The sequence below is a fragment of the Melozone crissalis genome, unplaced genomic scaffold, assembly GCF_028551555.1.
Source record: "Melozone crissalis strain CALT ecotype California unplaced genomic scaffold, PUWL_Pcris_2 ptg000019l_1, whole genome shotgun sequence".
Taxonomy (NCBI): Eukaryota; Metazoa; Chordata; class Aves; order Passeriformes; family Passerellidae; genus Melozone; species Melozone crissalis.
This window is the reverse complement of record NW_026535797.1, coordinates 26,654,049-26,666,478: the sequence shown is the minus strand read 5'-3', so window position 1 is coordinate 26,666,478 and position 12,430 is coordinate 26,654,049. Positions and strand designations below refer to the sequence as shown.

Here is a 12,430-nt window from a genome sequence, read left to right as displayed (position 1 = left end):
GTTATGATCCGTGGCATGACTTCCTTGTTTCTTGGTAAAGTTCAAAGCAAGCTTATTGCAGCTGAAAGCATTCCCTGAAGGGGTCTTAACTATACAGCTATTGAAAGTGGATTTTTGTTTCAGTTTTTAACATTGCCCAGGATTTGCTACATCCCATCTATTTTTCTCCCCTCTACATTCCTGATGGTTTTGTTTGATAAGTTGTGCTTTCCTGATCCATTTATTATTGATTAGAAATATGCAGTTTGCCAGGCAAGCCCTTTCTGAATTGTCTTGAATAAACTGTTCTTGACTTTAAGGGTGCTGCTGATTAAAGGCTTTACCAATGGCCTAAATTATTCTTGCTCTAATATAACAAATGTAATTTTGTACTTCTGTTTTTTCTTTCAAAAAGGGTAAGCTAATTATTCTTCTCTCTCCTTCCCTCCTTTCTCCCCTACCCCTTCCTCCCCCTCATTTCTTTTGCTGGTAGCCAATACCTCTGCTGAAACAAAAGATGAATCACTCCATCACCATGTCCCAGGAGCAGATCTCCAGCTTTCTGGCCAATGCTTTCTTCTGTACTTTTCCACGTCGCAATGCAAAGATGAAGTCTGAGTATTCCAGTTATCCAGACATTAACTTCAACAGGTATGGCATCAGCAGTAAATGAGCCTGATAACCCTGCCATGGAAACATTGCTGTCCTTTAGGGGAGAAACTCATTTGTTTTGTGTTTCTGTCACTAAATTCACTAGTTTGCTTTTTGTCTTTTTTTTTTTCCTATTGCCTCTAAGGGAAAGAAAACTGTGCATCTATATAAGAAAGGATCTTGTGCACAGGAAGATATGATCAATATTCCATATTTTCTTTTGTGCATGAGCATGCACAGACACACTCTTGCTCTGGCATAATTAGATTGATACAATTCCCTGCCTCCTCATAAACCAGTCATCTGCAAATGGTATATCTTAGTTGTGCTTCAAGTGTTCTGTGTGTATTTAAATTAAAAGTTGGTGTTTCCCCAGCCACATTTCTGTTGTCTCCTGTGTCATCAGTGGTGAGCTGCACAGTAAGTCATAACAATAGGACTTCATTCTTCAGCATCCATACCATTATTTTAAAGCAGTTGTAGAGCTGCATATTAAAATTAACTTTTTCTTTTTGCTGTGAGTTAGTCTAAGAAGGCCACAATAAGAATTTACTTAAAGATACTCTGATGTCTAAGCAAGCATTTATTTTTTTTTCCCTAGTGCTAACTTACAAGCACATTTGATTATCATTTTTTTCTTTACATTTTTTTTGTAATTTAAATATGTTTATTTCAATTTTAAATGAGAGAAGTAGAGGGAGGCATTTTCTACTGCAGAATATTATGATTCACATGGACTTGTAGATTAGAAATACAAGTTCATAATTTTTTGGCACTTGCATACAAGTGTAGATCAACCTTAAGTTTGCTAGGCTGAAGCTTGGATAGATTACTGATCTAGAGTTTTTCTTATTCCTCACTGTTACCAGATGTAGTGTATGTGCTGTGACAGCTGAGATGAAATACAAAAATAGTGCTGCCTGTGATCCAGCACACTTGGGTGTGTGTATTATCAGAGCTGTATTGGACTGGGACTGCTCAGAATGAATTATCAGGCACGCCAATGCACTAATGATGGTTTTGGCAGCTGCTGCCTTTAGGGGCTGTCCCAGGTTTGTCCATACTGTGTATTTCAGAGAGACCAGGGTCACTGTCTGGGTGGTTGTCCCAAGAGTGCAGTGGGTTACAGAAGTGTGGGTGGACATTATCATGCCATACAATTCAATGTTTTTTCTACCAGTAGTTCCTAAGAACAAATCAATGAAAAGTACCATTGGTGCGTTAAAAATGCTGATGTTCAGAGCATTGAAAGAGGAGAGTGAAAGGTCTGGAAGGAGTTCTCTTTGACTGCACACTTCTAGCTGTATTTTGTGGTATTTTTAAAGGACTTTAAGCTACTGGTTTTTGTTGCAATTTAAACATTTTATAAATCAAGCAGTTAAATTTTGCAAGTTGGATAATTTCTTACCAACTATAGAATAAAATGCTGTTAAATAACCAAAGTAAATTCATATGCTCCTCTATGAAAATTGCAGAGCCATGTAAGGTGATAGTATTAGAGTGCACTACTTGTGGTTTACTCAGGGCATAATATTGCAAACTACTTCTAAATAAAAAACCCTGATAAATTATTAGGTAAATATTTTCTTGCTGTGGACTCAAAGAATGACCAGTACAAAGTATCAAGCATTCAGAATTTTCTGCTCTGTTCCAGTCAGTCCAGCATTGTTTTCTGACTTGGCTGCCTGGTGCTATCATGGTAAGGTCCCACAATGTTATTTAGGAGGGGAATAGAGCAGACAACCTTCCTTTTGCATTATGCATGAGGCAATGCCCAGCTTCAAGTCACACAGGGGAGAAAGCCATTTTTATTTGTGCAAGAACAACAATATTGTTGCCAGACTGGAGAAAGAAGGGAAGCCAATGTCCTCTAGTTATTGAGGATTAAAAGTGGCTCTTCCTCAGTGTCTGCCAATATATGCATTTGTTAGATAAGTACAGTTTTCTTTTCCATTCCTTTTTTTACTTAACCATTTGTTGCACCAAATCCACACTCCTACACCCCCAGTATTTTGAATTTGATAATAAGCAGATTAGTGAAGTAGAATACAAAGTGTGGCAAGCAGTGGATAAAATTTGAGAAAATGTGTTGGTGAGAGTGGGAGACTGGTAGGATAAAAGCAAAAGGAAGAGTTCTGGAGAGAGTACTACAAGATGTACAGTTTTCTGCTACTGTGTATAACCTGACTTAGTTAAAATCTAAAATGAGAGAGGAGAAGGAGGATAGATAGTATCTTATGGGTTTTTTCCTTCCTGTCAACCCTGTATTTTCCTGCCCTGCAAAGTTATTCTTTAGTAGCAAGGACAGAGTGAGCAGTCATGTTTTCAGTTATTGTTTCAGACTTGTAAAGATGACAGGATTTGGTTCACTGCAGTGTGTGTTTTCAGCTTCTTAAAAAAGCATTTTGGGAAGCTGGATATACTCAAAAGGCAGTAGGCAATGACTGAAGTTAAATATTTGTAACTTCTTTTCCTGCTTATAAAAATGTTTTGATGTAAAGGCTTTGGAGGCTGCTGCTCTGCTCTGTCTGCTTAGGGATGGGCATAACAGATTGTTCACACATCAACCTTTTGTCCCCACAGTATTATGGTCTGTTGCTTTTTTCAGACTTAGTTCTTTCCTCAGCATAATTCATTTGCTACGTGACTGTGAGTGAATGACTTTGTTCTTAAGGTATCAAAAATAATCTGCTGTTGTTCCCTGACAAAGCCAACTACTGAGTGCATGGATGCTAGCATTTGAGGGGCTTTTCTTTAGAAAAGGTGGTGTTCCTCCTTTCCTTTATCCATGACCTGTCTACATTCATAGAAAAGGCTCCCACTCCTCCCCTCAAATCTCTGAGACTGAAAAACTGAAATTTGCCACTTCTAAGCTAGAAACACAATTGTGTACATTTTCTTGTGGTTTTTGTTTTACACCACAGTCTTTTGTCAGGTCGCTTTATGCAGACTTAAATATTAGTATCTTTTTATACACTATAAAATAGTTATGATTTTTACATTTAAATGCTGATATGTTCCTTTTTGCCTCCCAGTCTTCTCCCTGCTTTAGGTTTTTATGTGCTGTTAACTATGATAATGTAAGTTCTACCCCTACTCCTCCCAAGGTACAAATCTGTTTGACAAAACAAGACAGTCACTGCAAGATAGTTTAAAATGTAAGGCTCATAGAGACATGAGTGCAGCTGATTGGGAGGAAGGCTGTTGTATGTGTTAGCATTAACACACATCATCCATGCTTTACTGCTCTCCTGCTGTTAGTCTTGCCAAATGAGAGGAGAATCAATGTGGCCATTCCTCTTTGGACACAGAAGCACTTGGTTTAATGGTGTGTGTTGACACTGACTGTCCATTGTGATTCCTTATCTTGCTACAGACTGAAAGTCACCTGTGTATAATTAAATACTCAATAATTTAATTGAATTCTTCCCTTTTTTGGTTGGCAGGGATGAGCCTGTTATGAATCTTAAGTCATTAATAAGATAATTAATTTCAAATGTAGTTGATAAAAAGGAAATAATAGTTTAAGAGCTTTAATATTTATGAATTTGAGTAGGTGGAATGACATCCATTCAGTGGCCAAACATTAGATGTTACTAAATAGCATAAAATATTGCTTCTGTTCAAAATATCAAGCTAAATTCAGACTGTTCAATTTTTCTTTTTAAAAACACTACTATAATACATGTGATGACATTAGATTGGGCAGCTTTATTCCAAAATAACCCATCACAAAAGAAAGAAAGAATTGAATTGGCCATTTTATTTACCTTATTGATGTATTTTTCTTGGAAGTTGCATTCTGGTTGAATGTAGAGCCTGAATTGCATTGACTCTCTGCATTATGATGTTGGTTGCAGAGTTTAAAATAGTTGATTGTGGTGTTGGTTATTGCACTATAGACACTATAGAATTTGGTAATTTAGGAAACTGTCTAGTTTGGTTATATGGGAAAGCAAAATGTGAGGAAAAATGTCTGCAATATTGAATCAGTTTTCTGGAAATGGCACAGGTTTGCCAAGGACCTGCTTTGCTCCTGCTGTGTCTTTGACCTGCTACAGATCTGTTTTAGCTGTTGAGTCAAGTAAGAAGAACTCTTCATTTTCTTTGTTCAAAACCTCTATGGTTAAAGTGAAGATGCAATATTGGGCTTGAATTCATAACTGAGGGCAGTAAAGTCTAACAGCATGAGCCTGGTAGATCTTCTGGCACATCTATTAGTGCATGCTCTGGTCTGAAACCACCAGTATTCCACTGGGACTGAATTTCTTCATCTTTATCAAACAAACCTTTAAAGTAATTTCAAGTGATTGGAAATGAGGAGAAAAACACACTAGTTAAGATATATTTCTTTTATGGAATATATAATATATGAAAGGAAATGGGAAACTGTATGGTACATTTATGCAAGAGAATTGAAATCTAATTTACCAGTAATGCAATTAGCTCTCCATAAACAACATCAATTTCATAACACTAATGAATATTCTCTTGGGCATAGATTATCTAATGACTTTGAGAGAGCTTGTTTTGGACTGAGATGTATTGCTCCTCTGATAAGTGGTTCTAGGTTTTCTGAGTTAAAGGACACTGATCCTACAAAACTCATTCTGTTATCCCTACTTTGGGCATGTGAAGTGATTAGCCTTGGATGAATTACTTTAGGTCAAGTATAATTTTCTGTCAAAAAATTTAAATTAACATTTGTGTTTGGTAAATGTGGAAACACTTGTTAAATAGACAGCTTCAAAAGGACACTATTTTTATGAATCTGGCCTAATTGCTTTTCTATAGTGATTAAAACAGTACTGAATCTGAAGGTTTTTTAGCTTAGTAAATATAGTCATGTAGTCCAGAATTTAGTTGTACCATGCTGTTGGTTGTCCCTTGTTTTAGATTCCCCAGGGTAAAACATTTTACCCCACTATTCTCTGGTGTTGAGTACTTGCAGTTAGCATCTTATCATTTAATCAGGGTCAGATATCAACTTGATGCATTTTAAGACTCATAAATCACCAAAACCTTTTGTTAAAACAGATTTACAATGCACCAAGTTCCTTGCCACAATAAACAGAACAACAAAATGAAAAGCACAGAGAAGAGACGTGTGAGTAAATGGGAGTGTCTGAGATGAAAGATAGTTTTTTGTATTTAGATTTCCCAACAAAATTACATTGCTCCATTTTTTTTTTTTTTGTTTACACACATCTTAAAAGTCATTATTTATCTACAGATCAAATTTAATTCAACATAAGGTTATTGAATAGTGCAGTGTTCTTAAATAACTTCTTAGAAGACGACAGTTTGTACCTATAACACATCACAGTAAATAAGAAATTGCCCATGAGGTTGAAATATTGAATGTTTTGTTTTTCTCCTGCTTGCTATGAAGAAAATTAGAGAACTCTAGAATGATGTCCTTTATAAGCCCAGAGCAGGAAGGCAGTTTTAATGCAGACAGATAGAATTCATGTTGAGTGGAAGAGGCACACACTGGGCACCAGAAAAGAAGAACTGAGGTTGCTGTACCTGACTTGTGGGAGGTTGTGCTCTGTTTTTCTATCCGGAAATGCAAGATGTGGACAGTGGCATTTCCTTTTGTTTTGTCAGAGGGATGGGCAGTTTGCCTGCCTTTCATCTCTCTGGAAGGAATTTCTTATTTGGATTATTCTGCTTTTGATTCCCATTAAGCCCAAATTGCATAAAGTAAAGCTGTAATATACTGAATTGTTTTCCTTTTAATTATCACTTCAAATATTTTTAGTGACTGCAGGACTTTCTAGTAAGGGTTTATATTTTATATTGGATATAAGAATGTCCCATTTTAAATTTGCTAAGGTTTCTTCATCTTGCATTATCTAACTGATGTTTAGGTTTTAATATTTAAAACTATTTAGGGTTATGGTCTGCAAACATTTTTGATCTCACATACTTATCAGTAAAACATTTTTGAGCAATGTATTGTGTTTATACTATATATGTAAAAAAAAAAAATATATATTTATACACCCCAATGTATTTGTATTTATTTACTTAGGAGTTACATACATGTGCTATTTTACTAATATATTGCATTATAAAACATGAAAAAAATTAGAAAGGATGAGATAAAGATGAAATAATCACTACTTCAAATTTTTTTTTTATTTAATGAATGGGACAAAAATATTTTTTTTCTGCAGCCTAGTGGATTGTCTTGCACATCCCCGGGGTACTTTGGAGACCAGAGTGGGTCTCTGGGGTATTGCTGTTCCCAAAATATAGTGTAGCTTGTTTCCCTTGGGAAGAGAAGCATGAATTATAGCAATGAAACACTTGTTGCAGCTCCACTCCTCATGAAAAGTCCTTGACTGGCCCTATCTCTTATCTTATTCACTGAAGTGAGGCTTTAGAGATTTAAAACTCCATTTTAAAAGGCAGATATATATTTCTGTATGGGGAAAACTCCACCCAATAAATAATCAACAAAACAGCATTCTCAGGAAACACTTGAGGCAAAGGACATGGGTAATTAATGTAATTTCAGTCATTCCTATATGGTAATCAGGTTTGCTTTCATATGTTTAGAGGTTGAAATTGTTGTCTGTCCCATGCAATAGTGTGATAAGCACACATAATTTTATACACATTCCAAATCTTACATGGTGCACATTAATGCACACAGCTTTGCTTGACCTTTGATACACTAATATCTCTAGGCAGTCCTTAATGTGGATGTGACTAAGGTTGCCTTGAGCACAATTGGATAAAAAATGTCAAATCATACTGAGAGAGAATCCTTTTGAAACTGTTTTGATAAGCTGCGTTAGTATTAGAAGTCAAAGCTCAAAAAATACTTCACTCGAAATATGATACTGGTTTTGCAAAAGAGAATTTTGTATTTCTTGTGTGTTCCTCGAACTCCACTTTTTTTTATTCCAAGAGGTTGGGAATTGAAGGAGAAAGATGGAAGAGATGCTTCTTATGTGCTCCCCAGTGCAACTAATGCAGTCCTAAATGATGAGGCTATTGGACCATTCAACACTATATTAGTTTTTCCTTTAGGATGCTGTGTATGAACCTGAAATTTCAGTGGTTCCTATTGAGGATGCTCAGCCACTTAATCAGAATAGCCCTCAATCATATGGAGGGCACTAAAGTTTGACAGGAACATACTTCAAGTATGTTATTTCCACCCCTACATGTATATATACATCAGGTAAGCATAGGCTTGAAATGGAACAACATAGAAAAAATAAGATATTTGGTTTATTCACTTTTCCAAACATTTTGTCATCCAGTGCCTTAGACTAAAACCATTTAGTGATTAGCTGTGTTCTTGAGGTGGAAGGAAACATCTTTCCAGTATTTTAATTTCTGCCTTAACTGTCCATCCTTCCCCCTGCTCAGTCCCTTTACTGGGTGAAATTCATCTATCCATATGACTTCTGTGTAAGTCCTTCTTTGACTTCTATTTGTAGGAGAAGATCAGGTTTTAGTTAAATGTTTTGTACTTGTTCAGATGGTAAGTTATCTTTAGTGAGATCACACTAAAATATAAGGAAAAACAAAATTAACAAACAACTTAAAGTTCCTTTGAGTCCAGTAGTAAAGATGCTTTTTAGTGGCTGTGGGTAGTGGAGGAAACAGTACACATGGTTAATTGCAGGGATCACAAGTACAAAATTGTGTATCCACCCTTCTGCAAAGAGTACCCATGGAATGCCATGGATTTATGAATGGGAATTATTATTTGAGGTATGATCGATACTGCAAATTTTTGCATACTGTGTACACCTTTCTGGGTCTTACAGAAGGTTCCAACTTCAATGTAAGGACATGATTATTCTCTTTGAAAAGAAACATTCAAAGGAAGCCCAGCCTGGGTATGGAAATATCATTAGGAAATTATGGAAGTGGGAGATTAAATCACGTGATTGTAATGGCTCCTGCTGGAGCCAGTTCTTAGAGTAACATCAGGGCAGCAATTTAATTCCCAGAAATTAAATTTTACAGGTAAATACTGCATTTTAATTTTACCTTATTCAGAAACAGTGTATTTGGGAACTGTTTACTTAAGCAGGTTTAAATTCTCCCCAGTAAACTCTATGCAAACCAAGGTCACTTTTGTGAAGCTCTTAATGTTCTTAAATAATTTTTCTCTTGTGTTATTTTCAATGCACCCTTTGAAGTTCTTTGCAAATTTACAGTCTACCTTGAACTTGCAAGGAAGGAGTTGGGAGTAGGTTCTTTGGAGCTTTTGACTCCAGCTTTAGAAGGTGGAAATGTTGGTTGCAAATATGACAATTTTGAATTGACAGTCAAGACTGCAAAAACCAGAATATTGATTGCACTTTTACAATGCTTCTTTTTCCACCCTAGAATTTTTTGGATAATGCTCATACATGTTTTTGTAATAATTGTTGAAATGTTATGAACTGTTGCCTTGTAGCTTTACTGTATGGTTGCTGGCGGTTCCTAAGTGAAGTAAGCATATTTTTTACTGTATGCTTGCTTCACTTAGCATTCATTCAATATCAGTTCTTACTATTTTTAGTATTTTATTTTTCAGGTATTGTATTTCTCTTCAGAACAATTAAATGTCTGAATATTTGCTAGGAAAGATTTTTCATTTAGCCACAATGACTTTAGCAATCTACAAATTCATAAACACAACGTTCACACATCTACTTTCTTATGTTTTAAAATCTCTGGCCTGAATGTATCTCTGGGGAGGTTTTGTGTTTGATTAGCATTGCTACTCCCCTGGAGTGGCTGGAGAGCCAGAGATGAATTTGGTGATCAGTCCTGGAGGCTCTCTCAGCTCCTGTAGCTGATAAATTGAAGTTACTGCATGGCAGTGGGAACATCCTGTACAAAGCTTACATATACAGTTGCCACTACGATTTTAATTACTTCACCTGAAAGTGGACTTGCAGTGTTTTGTGTTTGATTTACAGTGCACTTCATCTGGATGAGTGCTCTAATTGAAATTAATGGCTTTTGGCCCTAGGTGGTTCTGTCAGGAAATGATGTGGTTTCCACTTAGATTTTTGGGTGGATTTTTAGTAGGAACTGTGTTGCAGCACTTGAAGAATAATGTTATTTAATATCTTAGTGATGCCTTCATATAGCTCTATTCTTTAAAGCATTTGCTTCAAAAAGAAAATTTTCATTATGTTGCCCAATTGATTATTTCAGAAATAAGGTTCGAAGTCAAAATGTTTGTAAATTTGCAATGTGATGTCCTCATTTAAGTTAATGTGGTAGGACAAGGCCATTTTTGGATCATGTAAATATCACCTGCTTTTCCTGTTGCATGCACAAATATGACTGGTTTTAGTGGTCTGACTTACTTCAGCCATAGTTCTGCACCTTTCCTGCCCAGCCTGCTGTTTGTGCTGGATCGCATATTGCCTTTGTGACATGAAGAACTCTCTCCTGAGGGTTTGCAATGTAAGCAAGATGTCACTTTGATGTGAAGAGGCATAAAAATTAGTAAAAGCATGATCAGGCTGACAGACAAATTAACCAATTTAAAGACTTGATATGAATGAGACTTCCAGACAGAGGTTGGGGATAATTTAGGCAACACCTGCACACACATGCACACATTGACTCCTTTTATAAACCCCTTTTTATCTGTGCAAACTCAAGGCCTTGATAGAACTTGCATATAGGCCCATGTTAGAATAGACTGTAAAAGTCTGGAGTTTTCCTTCCTAAAGTCCTGATTCAGAGAATAAAGTGCTAATAAAATTAACCTCTGTGACTTAATAGATATTTCAGAATTGATCTCTTCAGCCTGTATACATCATAAGGATTTTTAAATGCTGAAAAAAATCCAGTTTACTTCCTTGCTGAATCTAGTTTAATTCACCTCTCAGCATTCTGGTTTTAAAGGCAGATTGTCATTCCACTACACAGAAACAAATGAATCATGTTGTGTCATTGCTTTACTTAGACTGTTTATTGTGGGGGAATCTTATATCCTCAGGCTTTCAGTGGATCAGACATCTTTTAGTAAACTTCCTATTCAAAGGGTTTTATTTCTGAAGTCACTGCTGTTCTTCCTTCCAGATAAATTCCATTATGTGTTGCCAATAACAATGCCTTGTCACTCTGCTGGAAGTGAAATTAAGTAATGCATGTTCAAGTTGCTGGAAGACAGATGATGCAGTAAAAGTATTTCAGCTAACCTTAAAAGAATAGATTCACTTAATGGCAAAAAAAAAAGATCCTTCATTTTAATGCTTAGGTTTTTTACAAATGTCTGTTAGAATGGCTATAACAGCCCAGTGGATGGAGCCATTTCTGTTGAGGGAAGGTTCTTTTCTTTAGAAATGCTGCTGGTGCAGTGCAGCTCTTGAAAGCAGCAAGATTGCATTAATTCTTCTGAGCAGCTTACTGAGCTGAAAGGAGGGGGACATTTGGAGTACCCAACATATGTGTTTTTACCCCTTGGTCACTTAATGACCTGTTAAACATTTCAATTTGCTGCAAATAAAACTATTAGCTTTTCAAAATGTTCATATTGAAATTGCATTTCTTGGTATTAGAAGATTGGTGCAAGTGAGAGAAGCATTCACTTGGCATCTTCATCAGAAATGCAGCAAGTCAATAAACTCATTATTTCTAAGATCGTGAATTACAGAGAGGCTGTCTAGAGGGTTCTTTCTACAGTACAGTATTTAAATGCAAAGCTAATGAAATGTGTGCATAATAATTACAAAAAATCAAATTGCAATTAGTAAGTAGCACTAATTGCTCTGCACTGTGTCCCTGAAATCTAATTGTTTGTTTTTATTTCCTGTTTTTCAGGTTGTTTGAAGGGAGGTCACCAAGAAAGCCTGAGAAACTTAAGACCCTTTTCTGCTATTTTAGAAGAGTCACAGAAAAAAGTATATCCTTTATTCTTTTTTTGAGCTGCAAAGCAGATAGATAAAAAATTTAAGCCCATTCAATTTAGAAATGGCTACACAGCCATGATGGAAGTATTTAACAAAAGTCAGCTTGCAAGTACACTGATTTTCATACTGATGGCACTTCTTACCATGTGTATGATGCATGCAAGTAAATTGTTTGCCTAGAGCTCATTCTGTTTTATTTTTTCTGATAAGTAGATATAAATATATATAGGATGTGTGTGAAATACAGAAATATATTTATGTGTGTGTGTGTAAAAATGTGTGTGTATATCATTGTGTAGATATAAACATATATATATAATGCTAATAATATATGCAACCACTTCCACCACCACATCAAAGTGAGGATGTAGAGGGAACTTGGCACCATTACAGCCATTAAAATCACAGGCTTAAAGATTTTGAGTCAAGCTTCACTTTTCCTGCAGAATGCATATTTAGTATTCTGACTATAATGTTTGGAGTTCTGAGGGATTTTCCCCTACTTGTGTTGATGTTTCAGGTTTTTCCCTTCTATGGTTCCAAAGCAAAGCTGTTTTTAGGTTTGCCCAGTTCAAATAAAACTAATGATAGCAAGACATGAGATATCTTCTACTCTTGGGAAATTTAATGCATAGTCAGATCTTCTGTTATTACCACAGATTTGAAAATTTGCATAAGCTTTCACAAACAGATCTATTTTTGTGATAACTACCATAGCTTATATATTGCATTTTTGGGGAGAAAGAGATTTTACTGTAGTAGCATACACCAGATCTGCAGCAATACCCTTACAATGGCCTTTTTTAAAAGAATTTTTTCTTTACATGTCAGCATTTTACTATTAAATTCATACTTTCTCAGAAGGTATGTTTTAAAGGAAAGACAGATTTAAACTATTAAATATAAAGCCT

The 12,430-nt window shown here is 35.8% G+C and overlaps 1 protein-coding gene across 2 annotated transcripts in view; it reads left to right on the top strand.

Moving 5' to 3' along the window:
- Nucleotides 1–12,430, top strand: part of PARG (poly(ADP-ribose) glycohydrolase) — a 58,826-nt gene that overhangs the window by 28,195 nt on the left and 18,201 nt on the right. For both annotated transcript variants that reach the window (XM_054277199.1, XM_054277198.1), the window contains exons 9-10: nt 473–630; nt 11,431–11,510. In XM_054277199.1, coding sequence (XP_054133174.1) covers nt 473–630; nt 11,431–11,510 — 238 coding nt within the window. The remainder of the gene's footprint in view (nt 1–472; nt 631–11,430; nt 11,511–12,430) is intronic.